Genomic DNA, 19,329 nt, shown 5'->3' on the forward strand with positions numbered 1-19,329 from the left:
TTGGAAATGAATGCAGAATATTGAAAATGAATGACACTGTTGGTGCAACAAGGAGACTCAAATCTCAATTATTGTGTAGTATGAAGACAAGGATACACACACACACACACACACACACACACATGCATGCACGCGCATGTACGCACACACATTCACTCACACACGTATACACACATACACACACACATACATACACACATCACAGTCTTCTTTAATCTTCCATAAACCAAATCCACTCGCAAGGCTTTGTTCAACACTTCCTGCAATAGCTCCATATCTATTTCTCAATCATGACTGCTGCATTTCTTCTATTCATAAAAAATACACATCATCTTGACACTCAAATTCTAATAATCCTTCATCCACTTTGGAACAGCCAATTCTCTAAAGAGCCAAAATTCAACTTATAGACTGAATTTCCTCTTCACTTAAAAAATATATCAGCTCTAAACAGCTGCTAACACTTCAAATAAGTCCACTTCACACTGAAGTACTGCTTACATAAGACACCAAGACATTCTAAATTCCCTTAAACATTGTACATAGTAAATGTTTAAAGGAATTTAGTGACACATTAAAGAGTACTCAGTACACTCTATGGAGTGGTTGGCATTAGGAAGGGCATCTAGTTGTAGAGATCAAGTGAAAACAGACGGGAGCCTGGTGCAGCTATCTGGTTTACCAGTTCCAGTCAAACCGTTTAACCCATACCATGATCTTTGGAGAAAGTCAGAAGCAGACGGAAGAAAGAATTGAAAGCGTCTTTAATAAAAGCTGATGAGTTGAGGGGTTTTGTCTTGCAAGTTACTTGATGACCTCACAAGTGCCAGTGCCAATGTAAAAAAAAAAAACATCCAATATACTCTGTGAAGTGACTGGTATTACAAAAAGCATTCGACCATAGAAACCATGACAAAGACGACATCAACCATGATGCAGTTCTCTGGCCCAACAAATCCTGTTGAGCTGTCCAGCCCATGCCAGCATGGAAAGCATACATTATATGGTGATGATAATGATGGTTGTGGTGGTTGTGGTGATGCTGCTGCAGATGATGATGGTGGGGATGGGGATGATGATGACAGTGGCGACACTGGTGCATGCTGGTGACAAAGTTTCCTTTCCATGTGTGTATCATAAGAATATTTGACCAGAATACCTGTCGAATATTTACTTTTTCATTATATTGAATGAATCAGATTTTTATTTCATTATAGTTTCCTTAGACTAATGGATCCCATTTGAAGCAAGATCTCTAGTGAATCTAGTTCTCAGACCTTGCTAGTTCCAAAAGTTGTACACAATATCTAACAAGTATTTGTCTTATTAAACCCTGATAACTCTGTCAGATGTAATCCTTATTTATTCCTTTTGTTTTGAATTAATCATGCATTATCTCATAGCTACAAGATTTTGATAATGTGATTGTTTATTTTTAGAATGACACTGCAGGGTAGGTTAGAAAGAGCAGATCTTGTTGGGTTTCAACATAACACAGACAGAATATTTGGGCCAGATATGGCCAGTTTAAATGTTAAAGGGTTAAAAGCATAATGAGAATGATAGGTCATAAATGAGCTGATGGAGAGGGTTATAAGCTTTCATAATTCTGGATGTATGCCCATAAACAGGGATACGTTGAATAACTAACAAGAAAATTTAGCTCAGTGACAACACAGAAATATTTTTAAATATTCATTGTGGATCTTCAGTCCAGTCAGTCATAAATCCTAAATCTACCAATCAAATTTGTATTTCTATCTTTTACCTTTTACCCTTTTACTTGTTACAGTCACTTGACTGGTCATGCTGGGGCACTGCCTTGAAGAATTTTAGTTTAACATGTTGAATCCTAGTATGTTTTATTTTTATGTCTGGTACTTACTCTATTCCATTTTTTTTTTCTGAACCATTAAGTAGGAATATAAACAAACCAACACTGATTGTCAAGTAGTGTGTGTGTGTGTGTGTGTGTGTGTGTGTGTGTGTGTGTGTGTGTATGTGTGTGTGTGCGTGCGCATATGTGTATGTTAGGGGGGGGGGGCTTAACAAACATACACATCTATCTATTTATCTATCTATCTACATATATATATATATATATATATATATATATATATATATATATATATATATATATATATGTATATATATATATATATATATATATCATCATCATCATCGTTTAATGTCCGCTTTCCATGCTAGCATGGGTTGGACGATTTGACTGAGGACTGGTGAAACCAGATGGCTACACCAGGCTCCAATCTGATTTGGCAGGGTTTCTACAGATATATATATATATATATATAACATGATTACACACACAGATATATTATCATCATCATCATCATTTAATGTCTGTTTTCCATGCTGGCAAGGGTTGGACTGTTTAACAGGAGCTGGCTAGGTAGATGACTGCACCAGCCATCACTATCTGTTTCAGCAGGGTTTTTACAGCTGGTTGCCCTTCCTGACACCAACCACCTTACAGAGAGGACTGGATGCTTTTTACATGGCACCAACATTAGCAGGGTCACCAAGTCACTTATAACACAAAGATCCTTTGAGAGGGGGTGCATTGAAGGAGGTTGCTTTGTGCCAGGTGATGACAGGTTAGAGTGTAACATTGGGACAGAAACAGGTGTTTTGCTGTAGAGGAGATAACAGAGTTACCTGGAGAGAGAGAGAGAGAGAGAGAGAGAGTGATCAAGAAGGAGAGAGTGGAAGAGAACAAGAAGATGAGAGTGCAAGACAGAGTGAGAGAGATGGTGACGAAGTGTCAGGGCATACCCTCAAGGTATGGAGATGAAAATATAAATGCGATGGTAGAGTATTGCCAAGAATACATGAAAAGGGAGTAGGACTTCACATGAATGCAAAGAGCAGAAGTGGGTGGGATGCAGTGACTGGTGAAACCTGAATATATAGAGGAGGTGGAGGACAACAGGATAACAATGATACAGTGAGCAGGGCGGTGAGAACAGGATTGGAAAGCAGGAGATAAGCATAAGCATAGTGCATGAAAATGAGAAAATGTGAGGAACAGAAGAGGAGATGTAGTTTGGTTTGTTGGGGTAGGGTGTATGAAAAAATTTATTATTACATATGGGTGGAACACCCAGTTTCAGGTCTTTTCAAGATCCTCATATTGCCATTGGTCCATTGTCATCTCCATGAAGTCCAACATCCTGAGATCGGTCATCACTATTTCATCCCATGTCTTCCTAGGTCTCCCTTGTCTACTAGTGCCATCCACTTTAAGCAATCAGCACTTCTTAAAACTGTCTTCATTCATATGATTCACATGTCCAAACCAATGTAGTCTTCTCCATTGCTGCATTCAGAGCCCATGTCTCATTACCATGGAGTATAGCCATTCATACACAAACATCATACAATTTGCCTTTCACTCAGAGTCATTTTGTTGCCAAAAGAAGTAATAGTCCTCTGAACTTTCTCCATCTTATTCTTATTCTAGCAATAATATTTTCAGAACATCCTCCACCACTGCTGGCTGATTGGCAGACTGGATAGATGGAAGGCTGGATGGATGGATGGACGAATGTATAGTTTCCATCTACCAAATTCATTCACAAGACATTAGTTGTCCCATGTCTACTGTAGAAGATAACATGCCCAAGGTGCTGCACAGTGGGATTGAACCTGACAGTACATGACTGCAATGTAAGCTTTTTAACTATACAGCTATAACTGTGCTTATTAAGGACATAAGAAACAAAGCAGATATCAATTGTTTTAAATAGCAAATATTTTGGTTTCTACACTAATTAGATTGGTTTAGAAAGTGAGACAATAAGTCAAGAATTACAAAAGTTTATGATTGATTACCTTGAAAATTTCTTCCAATGTACTTTTGGTAAACTTGTATTGATTAACTGTATTCATCTGTAACAGGTGGTTTATAGCTTCTTTTTGTAGACTGCGTTGATAACGGAATAACTTTTGATCTATTTAATCATTAAGGAATAATTTTGAAACAACATCACCAAAATGAAAAAAAAAAAAGGATTTTCACAATATTTACAATCAAAACTGTGTTGACAAGAATAGAAAATGATCTGTTAGCAAGAATCAGAATAACAAAAACCTGAAGAAATAAGTCTATGCCAACACATACACACAGACATACGTATACACATGACAGGTAAAGGCATGGCTCCATAATTGAGAAGTTGCATTGAAACCATGTTGTTTCAGGCACAGTCCCCACTTATGCAAGTTTCATCCACTATATCAGTAGGCCAACCAATGCTTTGTGAGAGGATTGGATAGACAGGAATTGCTTCCCATTCTGACATTTTTTTGTATGTTGGACAACATGCTCCGCTTCATAGACCACAGCTTCTGTGTGGAATTGATCATTCATTGAGCACTTAAGAATCAAAAAGAGGTGCAATGTTATAACAATAAACAGCTATATCTATAAGCGGTACAAAATCAAAAGGAAGTTACTACAACAGTCTTGATCATACCTGTATGGAAGTAGACAGTGCAAGCTTTCTTTGGCAGAAGGTGAGTCATTCTAAAAAATTCATTCAACCTGAACACTCCCAAAAAGCAAAATTTTGGATACTGCCCTCATGAATGGAAATATGTTTCGGTAATGTGATCATGTCCTTTTTTGGACTAGAAACCAACATATACACATAAACACAGCTTACACACTTCAGTCAAAGTGAAAACCAAACCATGAGAAACAACTCTTCTTTTTCACCCAGAAAAATGTTTAAAATTCTTTTCACTATGTTCCATTTCTTTTTACCAACACTGAGCCACTCATTAGAAGCTATGTACTTCCATCCAGTATGTTTGAAGTCATCAAGATTGCTTTATTACAATAGTTAGTGCAAAATCAACAGGAAAATTCTGAGCAGTTATATATCATATAGATAGCAAAGTAAAAAGGTTAGTTCATTCCCGAGTCATATAGACTCATAGAGCTGGTTTCCTGGTTTCCATGGCATATATATTCCCCACATGAACAGGATGCCAGCCTGTTGCAGAAATACTCGTTTTTGCCAGCTGAGTGGTCTGGAGCAATGTGAAATGAAGTGTTTTGCTTAAGAACACAACGCATTGCCTGGTCCAGATTTTAAATGACAATAATGAAGATACAGAGTGAGTCAAGGGTCAAGAGTTTACATTTAATTTATGCAGATCACCTTGATCATGTGTTCTACAGTTTTTGGACATGTTGAGGTCCCTTGGTTACTGGAGATAAGGTCAGACAATTGTCAGGCTGACAAAGACTATTGAGGCTGAATGTCCTCTTATCTCCAGACAATAAGCCTGTCCTTTTCCTTAATGACATGTCAACCTTGGAGAATTTTTGTTTCTTTTGATTATCTTCCCTCCTCAAGTGGAGCTGACCTTAACTGCCATTTGGCAATTATGACACACCCTCTAGATGTGGAGATGATTTCAAGAAATAAAGAATATGCTGTACAGTATTTGATATATCTGTATCTATCTACATTGTTTGAATACATGCCACTGGCTACCCTGAATTATTTCTCTTAGCTCATATGCATTTAATACACATATATGCACACAAACATATATACATACATAGCATGAGGTGTTCAGGATTGCAGTGTATCAGAGAGAATAGAAATCATCCAGTCAAATCGTCCAACCCATGCTAGCATGGAAAGCGGACGTTAAACGATGATGATGATGAGAAATGTTGTGGGTGAGAAATATGTCTGTATGGATAATGGCATACTTACACTTCGCAATTCAGAGAAGGAAGATGCTTGGCAGTGCCACTATGAAAGGTCGCTAAATGTGGAGAACGCATAGGAGAAGGAGAGAATCTTTGAAATATAGAACCAACTGAGAGACCAACTATCAGAGTTGACAGCAGTATAATAAATAAGGCAATTCAAAATATAATGACAGGGAAATCTCCTGGACCATCAGGAATCACTGCGGAGTAGGATACCAATGTGACCTAACCAGTAGGAAGGGTGTCTGTCCTCAATGTGTGGTAGCCATAATAAGAGCAGATTGAAAAAAGTTCAGGGAGCCATTACCTATCCTAGCAGCAAAGAGCTTCTCTTTCAAAGTCATGAGCAGACTGCATGATGCTTATGCATGAAGTGTACTGCTGCATAGTAGTGAGATGCAGGCTTTAAATATGAAGGTCCAATGAAGACTAGAAAAAAATGAGGTAGCATGCTTTGCTGGATATAGCACAGGAATGACAAGGTATAAATGAACTGAGACAAAATGATTATAAGGGGAATCAGATGTATTGTGTAAGAAAGGAGACTGAGATGATATCAATATGTGATGCAAAGGGAGGATGGCAGATGCACAAGAGTGCCAAGCACTTAATGTGAATAGTACATGTGGAAGAAGGAAACTGGGGATACTTTACAATAATGTGGTGAAAAATGATCTCAAAATACTAAACCTGATGAAGAGGACAGGGGCTGTATCAGCAGGCAAACACAGTGCTGCAGAAGACATAAACCCTTGTGCAAGCTAGGCAAAACGCTGATTAGAATAGTGGGTAGTGAGTGTACAACCACTTACCTATCCCCTTGCATCTCTCCATCTCTTCTCCTACCCACTGCATACTATGCCCACCATCACTGACAGAAAAACAATCTGTGCAGACTGAATATCCCCTTCCTTTGTTCTTCAGAACCACTCAAGCAAATCTTTACCTACCCTTCCTAATTTATCTGTCATCATACTTTCTTTTTCTTTACATTTTTGGGCTGTTCCTTGAGGATATGCTCTGGTCTCATCATTGTCATGTCTCTTTTCTACAACACTTTATCCACCCACATATAATTTATAGTAGCACTGAATCACCTGCTGCTCAAACCACTCTACCAGCCTCTTCACTCTGTGACTATCTCATTCTACTCTTTTCTTTTCCCTAACACTGTCAGTCTAGTATCTACCTTCTCAAAGCACTAAACCCATTCCTCCCATCACACATTAACTTTTCAAGACCTCACCAAATGTCACCACTCTCTCTCCTATTCTCCTCCTCTCTTGTGAGGTAGATAATAAGGAAGCTCCACAAGCGCTGGTGCATGTTAAAGACATGGTCTTCCAATCCATCAGATCCTACTGAACTGTTCATGTGTGTGTTCCACATCCTGAGCTGGCTGATGATCAAAAGGACCAATTTTATAAGGTCCTTTTGCAGTCTACCTCAATGATGAATGATAGTAATGTTCTTATTGTGGCTCATGACTTCAACAGACACATTAAGCATCACTCCAATGGATTTCATGGTGTATATTGAGGTTACAGCTTTAGCTCAAGAAATGAGAAGGGAGTAAGGCTACTGGTGTTCTGTGATGTGAATGATTTGATAATCTGCAACATTAATTTCAAGAAACCAACCAGCCACCTAATCATCTACCAATCTAGTAGGCACACAAGCCAGATTGGCTACATTCTCACAAGAAATCAGGATAGACAGACACTTGTAAATGCAAAGTCTTCTCCAAGTGAAGAATGTACATGACATAAGTTAGAGGTTAGTGACTTCAGACTTAGAGCTGGAACAACTCAGAAAAACAAGCCAGTAGCCAGTCTGGAAAAGAAAAATATAAAAACCTGAAGACCCAGCAAATTGAGAAATTTAGAGACATTCTAATTTAAGCTTTTAGCAAAAAGGAGGAGTTAGAGGTGTATAGCAGACAACTGTGTAAAAAGGTAACCTGCATGAAACATGTGCAAAGGAGATATATATATAGGCACAAGGCCTGAAATTTAGGGAAGGGGATTATCAATTACATCAACCCCAGTACACAGCTGGTACTTATTTTATCGACCTTGGCAGCATTTGAACTCAGAATGTGAAGACAGATGAAATGCCACTAAGCATTTCACCTGGCATGCTAACAATTCTGCTAGATTGCCACCTTAAAATACACAGTAATAATACAAGGGTAATGGATGTCGAAATTATGTGAAAACTAAGTTAGATACGATCCTTTGGTTATGTTAACTTAAAAGGTAGAGCAAATGTCAGCATAAAAGATACATGGAGGTGCAAAGCGTAGTGGTTTGGATATTCAGCCCATGACATTAAGGTTGTGAGTTCGATTCCCAGCAGAGCACTGTATCTTTGAGCAAGGTACTTTATTTCATGTTGCTCCAGTCCACTTAGCTGGCGAAAATATGTAGTAAGTGCCTGTATTTCAAAGGGCCAGCCATGTCATATTCTGTGTCATACTGAATCTCCCTAAGAACTATGTTAAGGGCATGCATGTTTGTAGAGTGCTCAGCCCACATGCATGTTAATTTCATGAGCAGGCCGTTCAGTTGATCGGATCAACTGACATCCTTGTTGTCATAACCAACAGAGTACCCATATCAAAGATACATTCACTATGAACATTTGAAGTTAATAGCAATTAATGGAAAGTATCCGTAGCAGATGAGGTGGGGGGATCCAAATAGGGTCAATTTCAGATGCTGGTCTTTTCTTATGAGACGCTGCAACAAGACCAACACATGTGGTCACATAAGACAATCATCCAACCTTTGATAGAACAAGAGAACGGATGTTAATATATTGATGATAGTAAGGGGGAGAATTGGCAGATTCATTAACATGCAGGACAAAATGCTTAGTGGTATTTCATCCATCTTAACGTTCTGAGTTCAAAAGCTGCCAAGTTCAACTTGCCTTTCATCTTTTTGGGGTCGATAAAATAAGTACCAATTGAGTACTGACTTATCCCTCACCCCGACATCGCTGGCCTTCTGCCAAAATTTGGAACCAATATATTGATGATAGTAAGGCAGTGAGCTTGCAGAATTATTACCACACTGGACAAAATGCTTAGCGGCATTTTGTCCACCTTCACATTCTGAATTCAAATTCTGCTGAGATCTACTTTGCCTTTCATCCTTTCAAGGTCGATAAAATAAGTACTAGTGGATATAATCAGTTGAATCCTTCTTCCCAAAACTGTAGGTCTTCTGCCAAAATTTGAAACCAACATATTGATGATAGTCATAATTAAATTAACAATTAAGGACAATAAGTCAATATATCTAAAATCTAGGTTTAAGATACACTAAATATCTTTTACTCGTTTCAATAACTGAACAGCAGCCTGGCTGTACTCGAACAAATCGAGCCTAATATGTATTTTTTGTTTGTTTTTTAAAGTCTGGTACTTATTTTATCGGTCAATTTTCGATGAAGTGCTAAGTTACGAGAATATAAACAAACCGACGTCGGTTTGTGGGAGACGAACATAAAGACACACACATGCATGACAGGATTCCTCAGTTTCCGTCTACGAAATTCACTCACTACACATTGGTCACTCCAGGGTTATAGGAGACGCTTGCCCACGGTGCCGTGCAGAGAGAGAGAGTAAGAGAGAGAGAGTGTGAGAGAGAGAGTGTGAGAGAGAGAGAGAGAGAGAGAGTGCCACTTACACATACATGCAAAAAAATATATACATGACAACACACTTTCACTCTCTCTTTCAGCCACTCACGTCCATTTCATAAACACGTACATACATTTTTCACTTTCTCGAAGAGTAAAGAAATAAAAAATTTTACGGAAATTAACGAACAAGATCATATGTGATTGATAAGTTTGTTGCTAGTAACGAAGGAATACCATAAATAATACTAAACGAAATAACACAAGTGATTGCTTAACACAGCAGAGAGACTAAGACAAAATAGAACGGAAGAAGCCTCATACAGGTCTTTCTAATTTTTAGAAATAGCAGCCAATTTCTCTCCAATTATACTTTCCAGTGTGAACGTAGATAAACTTACGGATCACCGTCCTTATACACTTAAAAAGCCATTATGGTCATAGCAGAAATACATTTACTCATCGGTTGACTCGATCAGGGTTAGTTTGAGGCTAAACAACATCAAAGATAAGAGAAACATTATATTTATATATAAACCGGTAAGATAAACGAAGCGAATTAACCGAATAAAATTATTTGTGAACTCGGATAACAAAGTTAATGATTTCATATTAGATATAATCAGAATTTATCCCATTACGTGTTACTAATTTCTAATAAGAACATAAAATATTGCCGAGCACATTTCAATAACATCCCTGGTGTTTATTTATCTCGTAAAGCAATGTTTTTTTTCCAGGCGGCATTTAAATTGCGAAGGGGGACATAACTAAACATCACAACACGTTAACCGACACTTAACTATTTCTTCGTGACTTAACACGAAGCATGCTGCTTATAAACAAAATTCTGTTAAAAATTACACGAACTAAACATTCAAGGATACAAGTAGCAATATTTTTTTCTTCATTATTCTTGAAATCATCAGCGGAAGATCCTGAATCTTTAGCCTGTCCCAGTAAAATCATGTTTAGTAAAAGATACACATTATAAAATATCCAGTTGTGTACCACCATTGTCACTGTTTTCACCGGAAGTGGCATGGACTTCTATGAAACGTGTGCTTTTAAGAATCTCTCTCTCTCTCTTTATCTTTCTATCTATCTATCTGCCACATTCTTCCGGCTTTTCGTTCTGAGTTCAATCCTCACCGAGGTTACAGTTTCCTGTAATCCTTTCAGATTTGAAAAAATAAGTACCAGTCAAGTTCTGGAGTCGAGACGAACGACTATCTCCTCCCCTAAATTTCAGGCATGTGCCTATAGTAGAAAGCATTTTGAAAAAAAAGTGCGAGCTAGCAGAATCGTTACTACGTCTAATAAAATACTTAGAGGCATTTCGTTCGTCTTTATGTGCTGAGTTCAAATAACGCCGAGCTCGACTTTGCCTTCCATCCTTTCGAAATTGATAAAATAAGTACCAGTCGAGAACTGGGGTTGATGTATTCGAATTACGCCCTCCCCCAAAATAGCTGGCCTTGGTGCCAAAATTTGAAACCATTATTATCATTTCGTGGCCACCAAGAATAGATTAAAAAAAACAACTTCTGACGTTATGTAAACATCTAATCTTACAAGAATTAGTCTGTGACGATATGACCAATGTATACTCCGTTTGTTGTTTTAGCCAGGCTCATTCCTGATGGAGGAAATTTTTTAGAATGCTGTCATCACCTGTCAGAACTGTCCCTCTAATTTTATTCACAACTTTTCACAATTCCTTTACTCCTGTCTTCCGAAGCGAAACGTTTGTTTGCCTTACATCCTGTAGTAATCCAGCAACCTTTTTTATTAGTTAATAGATAAGAAATTTCTAAACGTCATCTTCCACAACAATACTGTGTTATGAATAAAGACAATTTGAATTGAATGTGACAAGCGTGTGTGGGAAAGACTTCGTTTTGTACCCCACTCCCATTAAATTTTTCTTTAATATTACACGTGGTAGGAAGTTAATTACCGACCATGTCTTATAATAATAATGATGAGAAAGTCATAAAAATTCATTTCTATTTTAAAAAACTTCATTTCTGTATTATGTATATTCATGTCCCAATTTATCTAACGTTAAAGCCTACATTGCCTAACACTATGAAATTTGCCGAACCTGGGGATATGAATATACGTAATACAGAAATGAAGTTTTTTTTAATAGAAATTCTTAATTTTTATGACTTTCTCATCATTATCATTATAAGATATGGTAGGAAATCAATTTTCCACCATTCTTTTATTTGTTTCAGTCATTTGACTGTGGCCATGCTGGAGCACTGCCTTTAGTCGAACAAATCGACCCCCAGAACTTATTCTTTGTAAGCCTAGTACTTATTCTATCGGTTCCTTTTGCCGAACCGCTAATGTTTTATATATATATAGTCAATTTCAACATGAAGAAGCAAGAAAAATCACGAAAAAACAACGCGAGGACGTGGAATAAGTACAGTGTTATTGGACGCTCAGGATAGGAAAGAAAAGAAAGAGGATTTAACGTTTCGATCGGAGATCTTCGTCAGAAATATAGGGAAAGAAAATCACAAACGATGCACAGACGGTCACATATTGGAACGACTGGAAAGGAAAGGGTGGAGAAAAAGTTCTTTTCAAAGACAGGAGAGTGCAAGAGAAGGAGGTGTGTGTGTATGTAGTTGTGGCTGCTTATGTATGTGTGTGGTTGAACATAATATCGTTAAGGTCATGGCTGTCTGTTGTGTGTCTACCTACACATGTGCGTAGGAGAATGGTCAGTAGAAAGGTATTGGTAGTTTGAAGTATGTGTTTTGTTTCCAGTGCGCGTGTGTATGTATGTGTGTGTACGTGTGGGTATGTATGGATGTGTGTACGTGTGGGTTTGTGTGTGCGCGCGTGAGGTTGTGTCTGTGGAGTAATTATACTTTACTTTGTGTGTGTGCTTGTACGTGCGTGTGTGTGTACATGTATGTATAATTGTGTGCGTCTATGTATGAGTGTGTGCTGTGTGTGTATGGGAGGTATGTGTGGGTTCATCTGCGTGGGTACATGTGTGTGTGGATTTGTGTGTTTGTGCATGTATGTGTGAACGAGGGGTTTGTATGGGTATAGGTGCGTTTTTTTGCGCGGGTGTGTATGCGTGTATGCGTGGGATTGTGAGTGTTATGTATGTGTGCGTTCATATGCGTGTGTGTGTATGTGTTGCGTATGTGTATGTGTGTGCATGCGTGTATGTATATATTGTGTGTATGTGGGGTGGGGTGGGGGTGATGAAATTTTGAAATGCCGATTTTTGCCAATTTTTTTTTCAGATTCGTAATCTCCGTACCCGAAAACGGGGGTTTCTATTAAAAAAAAAATTTTTAATAAGAAATAAAGCGGGTGGAGGGTACGAAAGGAAGTCTTGCCTTAAAGAGCAAACCAATGCTTAAGTTAAAATTTAATGACATCCACATCTCCAAGTTGGAAAATTTTTATTCCATTCTTCTTTTTAATCATCGGCGAACACAAGCTACGAAATCGTATCTAATCTCGAATAAAACTGACATCAACGAAAGTTGTTTAGAGTTATCTTACTTGAAAACTCATCACCATGGTTGAATATAAATGTGACTGAATTTAGTGTTGCCTGAAGTACTGAAATGACATTTAGTAGGGGGTCTTGATTTATACTAATACACGCACACATACATCCTCATGGATGATGGTGGCTTAACAAGCCGATACTTCGTAATCATCAACAATATTCTTGTTTAAGAATAATAGATATATAAACAAGATTAGAAATATTAATATAGTTTCAAAAATAGAAATATTAATATAGTTTCAAAAATAGAAATATTAATATTTCTAAGTCTCTCTAAAGGAGACTACGGCAGCGGTACTGGATATTGACAGTTATTGCCAAGCTAACATGGCAGTCCAGAAAAATAAGGACTAATGCTTCCGTTGATTAGCTCGAAGAGGCCATCGCCTCTAGCTAGCTATGTGACACACGAACCTGTGTCCATTATAACCTTCGAACAGGGGAGGTCAGCCGCTTCCTCTTGGAGCTAATCAACGTCTTATTTTTCTGGTCTGCAATGTTAGCTTGGCAATAACTATTAATATAAACAAGATTAATAGATATATAAATATGATCCAGGGATCCGAATGTAGGAAGTTTGTAAGCTTCAAGCAATAGGAGGAAGTATAGAGAAAACAATATACAATAAGATACAATAACAATTTGTTATCACCAAGAGTTATGTGTATATATATATATATATATATATTTCCCCATTTCGAAGTTGCAAAGAAATTCAATAAAGTGATAGTTTCTATACAGTTCACTGTTAAGAAGTTAGGAGCTAGTTTGTTTTTTTTTCCATTCGCAAAATATGCATTTTTTTAAAAGGAAGTAATAAATCTGAAAATTGGCTATAATAATGTAGCTTTCCAGTCTCATTGATTTGCAGGTATGATGTTGAGAAAAAAAAATTGGAGAAAAAAGTTGCAGAGGTTTAAAAGTCGAAAAGTCACACCAATTTGAACTTCTAATTTGTCTCTTGAGGTCTCAGTGTGAGACTTGGAGTCAACTTGTACAAATACAAAACAAAAGTATATACATAATAATAATAATAATAATAATAATAATAATAATAATAATAATAATAATAAATAATTTAATCAAGGCAGCAAGTATTGTTGCAGCAGAAAATGAGGGTGTTGATGTCAAGAAAAAGAAATGTAATGGGAGTGACAAAAGAAAAGACCCATGGTGGAAAAAATGAATACAGGCAGTGTTAGATATGCTATCGAAGGAAATTTCTGTGTTAGACCGAGAAGAGAAAGAGGAGCTTAAAAGCGAACAAAAATACAGGGCGCTGAAAAGGAAGTATAATATTGAAAGAAAGGGCCTGAAAGTGGTAATAGAAGAACTGAAACAGCGCCTCGTTGCAAGGAAAGCAAAGATGGTAAGATATGAAGGGTTACCACCAGAATAGGTTATTCAGAGTAGATCAGAAGAGATTCTATAAAGAAATAAATGGAGAGTGTACAGATGAAAAGGTGATACCAGATAACAATGAAAGTCAATGGTTTTGGAGTGACCTCTGAAGCAAAGACAAAGAGCACAAGAAGGTTGCTGAATGGTTGCAAGAACTGAAACAAACAGTAGTTTGTCCAAAACAGACAGAACTAGTCATTTCAGTAAGGGAAGTGCAGGAAATCAGCAAAAAAAAAAAAATGATTTCGAGGCCAACTCTGCAATTCTGCGAAGATTACTGAGGGAGCAACATCCACCCTGCTGTACGAGCGACAATGAGATGATGTAAGGAATACGAGGTTAGGCTATCACTTGTAGATTATGTACATAGATATAATTAGGGAGAGGGTGTACGTTGAAATCTTTTTATCGTTATTCAGTTGATGTAGATTTTTTTTTTTTTGGTATGTATATGTAGAGGAGGGGAAGCGTGCCTTGTGCATGGAATGATCGTGGGACCAGAGGGACATATGATGTTATGAGATGAGATAGCAGGTGAGGTAAGGAAGAAGCAGGTGTCACCAGCGAGTGTCAATTGGATGAGCATTGAACTAGCGGGGGAATGTTCTCAACTTGTCGTAAAGCTGTTTTTATTCCTTTTGTGGTGTAACATGGTATCTCTATTTCCTACTGTTTGTAGTGACGTCATATGGCGCCAAAAAGGCATAGTCGCCATTACTCCATCTTTAACCACGCATGCGTGGATTTCGACATCCAAGCGTTCCCGCTTCTATTCTCACTCTTACCACGCCAGACAGCGAACAAGCAAGACGGTCTAAAACAAGCTCTCATTGAGTGTGAAAGAAGGAAGTTGTCTCTCCAACGATTCATCTCTAGGGACAGTACATCTACATTCAGGCTATATATTTTCCACCATAAATAAATATTGTTGTTGATCAGTTTGGAGTTCTGCGTTCTGTTCACTTCTAATTTAATATAGGAAAGTCAGGTGTACATCTAATGATGTATAACCCACTTTCCTAAATGTTAAAGTAAGAACGAATAGTTTTCCCCTTTGATCACCTAATACCCATCACAAAATCTTTGGCGGTAAAGTCGACATAAATTCGACCCAAAATAGTAGCACAGAAGCAAAATCATTTTCATATCCTGAAGATGATATCAGCGACACCATTTTAGTAACTATTGTTCTCAGTAAATCAGGTACGTTTATGTAGGTGGTTGCTGTGTGTGATTATATGCCTAACATTCCCTTTCCTCTACTCTCACCGCTATCATATTCCCTCTGATATACATACCTCTCTCTTTCTCACTCTATAACACCTTTAAGTTCGTTAACGAGAAATGTTTTTGAGTACGGACATAAAAGCTCCTATGCTTTCATGTCAGCTACGGCCTAGCGATTCCAACTTCCAACAACAGTTTTATGGGATCGTATCAAGCTGTGCCGATATAACGTAGAATAAATATAGTGATAATAATAATGATCCATGGATGGAATGTATAAATATACTAGCTAACCTTGGGCCGTCAAAAATAACGGCTAATTGTAGTATTTTATATATGAATAAGGTACATAATAATCACACATACAAACATTCACATTCTTCCCTTGTACATGCACACACATATACTCAAACAGAGTTGAAAGCAGTTTAACTTTTCTTTTCAGCGTTGAACATTCACCATCCCATTTCCATTGCACACACACACACACACACACACATACTCACACACATTCACATACCTCCCTTTTACATACTCACACATATACTCACACTGAGTTGAAACGCTGATTTTTTTCACCCCTTCCTTTCTCTATTACTATTACTTTCTCTCACTCTCTCTCAGTCAGGGCTATTACTCTCACTACTTCTCCTTCACTAAACTACTATTTTCTTCTCTCCCTTCACTGATACATTTTCCCCATTGTACGCCGGTTTGGTTATTTATAAAGATACCCGAAAAAAACCGCATACCTCGGTAACCCGTGGTCCGATTTTCGCAAAACTTGTTTTATTCCGTTTGTACTCACATGAGCATCCGATTCCTGATCTCTCCTGCTTCTGTCTCTTCCCCTCTGTCTCACCAGACTCTCAGCCCTTGCTTTATCAGTTTCATCGATCTTGGATAAATATTTCGTAAAGGACCCGTTCGTACTTCAGAGTGAAATAATTTTTTCTACGGGATTTTTCGAGTGCATTCAACGTATCTCACTTCCAAACCCGGCGCAAACTACTTTCTTCCGAAAAAGAAAGGGGGAGGGGTGTTGAGGACCTCGGGATTTCCCGGGAAACTCTGAGTTTCCCACCAACGGAGTTTTGTCTTGTGGGTTTTTTCTTTACCAGGTTATTTTGCAAGCTTTCAACGAATGTAACATTGAAATCACGCGCAAACGGCTCCTTTCCCAGAGAAGGAAAGATTTGGCTGTTATTTCTTGCACGACCTGCTACCACGTAACAGCTATTTTGGGCCCTTTATCTTAAGTAATTGTTACGTGGTAGCAGGGTATGCTAGAAATAGCAGCCAAATCTTTGGAGGTGAGATACGTTGAACACACTTGAAAAAACCTATAGAAAAAAATTATTTCACACCGAGGTTACAAACGGGTCTTTTAAGAATATTTACTGTATTTTAAAAGTCATTTTCAATTAAAAATATTTTTTAAATATGCAAAAAAAAAAATGTTTATAATGGTATTCACTTGAAAATAATTTTTAAAAAATTAAAATATTGTCTGTTTAAAGAAAGCTAAAATATAAATACTTACTGTACAAACAACTTACATTTTTGAAATCACATTCACTTTAAAATATTTCTAAATGATTAAAATACTGTGTTTAACAAAAGCGAAAATAGAAACATTTACTGTAAAAACAACTCGTATTTTTTCGCTGGCAAGTTAAAGTCACTAAAAAACATCGCATCCATGACGTCAACACACATACAGAATACACACACATATAATGAATGTCATGGCGTGTCAATCAACACAAACACACGTCCGCTGTCTGTGACATATGCACACATATAACGTGTCTAATCGAAAGGTTAGAGTTTCTTCCCTTCCAGGGTCAAGTTACTTTCGGAGTATTTTCCCATTAGGCACCCCACCGCATATCTCAAGAACCAGTGGTCTGATTTATGCGAAACTCGCTTTCACATTTCAGGGGTACTTTACTTTCAAAGTATTTTCCCCTTATGCGCCAGTTTGGCTGTGTAACATTCAAAGCAAACAAACAAGATTGAAGTTCATTTTTAATAGTATATATATATATATTAAAAATGGTGAAGACTGGTTTATGGGATTACCTTAGGTTTCCCGTACATAAAAGGAAACTTAAGGTAATCCCATAAACTGGCCTTCCCATTTTTAATATATATTGCTCTACATCTTAGAGTGTGCTTCTTCTTTCGGGTTAATGTTCTTTACAAACGATATACATCTTGATAATACTAAAACTCTAAAGATATTTGTGTGTACTCCAAATATCTCAGTAATGCAGTACAAATTTTTGTGATATTTGGGACTCTATTTATTAAGGAAAATGATTAAACACAATTTTTGTTCATTATTTCTTGACGAAAAAAAAAATATATATATATATATCGCATCCATGACGTCAACATACATACAGAATAATACACACACATATAATGAACGTCATGGCATGTCAATCAGCACAAATACACGTCCGCTATCTGTGACATATACACACACATAGTCCTCGTGTTCTCTAAGGAAAAAAGTCGACTTTTTGACGTACACAATATTTTAATCATTTAAAAATATGTTTAACTGAATGTAATTTTAAAAATGTAAGTTGATTGTACAGTAAGTGGCGGAGGTAAAGAATACGTACACTACCCGTTTTCGGCGTAACAAAACTCTAATCCTAACCCTAACCCTAATCCAAACCCTAAACCATAACCCTAAATCCTAATCCTAACACTAACTCTAAACCCTAACCCTAGCCCTAAACACTGAGTGTACGTATTCTTTACTTTCGCCCAGTAAGTATTTATACCTTAGATTTCTTTAAACAGACAATATTTTAATGTTTTAAAAATTATTTTCGAGTGGCGATCTTTCGCTTATCATCCGGAGTTCGTTAATTTCCGTAACATTTTATTTATTTATTTACTTTTGTTTTAAAGTGAAAGAGAGGAGAAAGTGAAAGAGAGGAGAAAGTGAAAGAGAGGAGAAAGTGAAAGAGAGGAGAAAGTGAAAGATGTATGTACGTGTATATGAAATGGACGCGTGTGTGAGAAAGAGAGAGGGAGAGAGAGAGAGAGAGAAAGAGAGGGAAAGAGAGAGTGCGCGAAGGGGTGTGTTATCATGTATCCGTACATACATCAATACATATGCGTACATCTTTTTTGTATGTACGTGTGCATGTGTGTATGAGAGAGAGTGAGTGATTGAACGTGTGTGCTCTCATGTATGTATAAGTCATACTCTCTCTCTCCCTATCTATCTCTCTCTCACACATACAAACGTTCATTTCATATACACGTTCATACATCTTTCACTTTCTCCTCCTTTTCACTTTAAAGCAAAAGTAAATAAAAAAAAAAATTTACAGAAATAAACGAACAAAACCAGCTGATGCGGATGACAGTTCTTAGAGTCAAAGCGAAAGATCGCCCTAAAAGGAATACCATTACAAAACATTTTTCGAGTGCATTCAACGTATCGCAGCTCCAAAGATTTGGCTGCGATTTCTAGCATGCCCTGATCCCACGTATCAGCTACTTGCGATGAAGGACCCGAAATACCTGTTACATGGTAGCAGGGTGTACAAGAAATAGCAGCCAAATCCTTCCTTTTCTGGGGAAAGGAGCCGTTTACGCGTGATTTCGCTATTTCGGTGTCACATTCGCCGAAAGCATGTGAAATAACCCGGTAAAGGAAAAAACCCCACGAAATAAAACTCTGCTGGGAAACTCAGACTTTCCAGGTGCCCCAACG

At 37.5% G+C, this 19,329-nt stretch overlaps 1 protein-coding gene across 4 annotated transcripts in view; it reads right to left on the reverse strand.

The window, feature by feature from the left end:
* Positions 1-19,329, reverse strand: part of LOC106873216 (coiled-coil domain-containing protein 134) — a 73,310-nt gene that overhangs the window by 21,917 nt on the left and 32,064 nt on the right. Inside the window, exons 1-2 of one of the 4 annotated variants that reach the window (XM_014920469.3) lie at positions 10,291-11,970; positions 3,853-3,971 (exon numbers count right to left, since the gene is read on the reverse strand). In XM_014920469.3, coding sequence (XP_014775955.1) covers positions 3,853-3,971; positions 10,291-10,447 — 276 coding nt within the window. In that variant the 5' untranslated portion in view covers positions 10,448-11,970. Of the gene's footprint in view, positions 1-3,852; positions 3,972-9,804; positions 9,947-10,290; positions 11,971-19,329 lie in introns of those variants that run through there. The other 3 variants (XM_014920494.3, XM_014920483.3, XM_014920476.3) reach the window with 3 other exon arrangements.

The sequence above is a fragment of the Octopus bimaculoides genome, chromosome 11 (genome assembly GCF_046866305.1).
Source record: "Octopus bimaculoides isolate indiv1 chromosome 11, ASM4686630v1, whole genome shotgun sequence".
Lineage (NCBI taxonomy): Eukaryota > Metazoa > Mollusca > Cephalopoda > Octopoda > Octopodidae > Octopus > Octopus bimaculoides.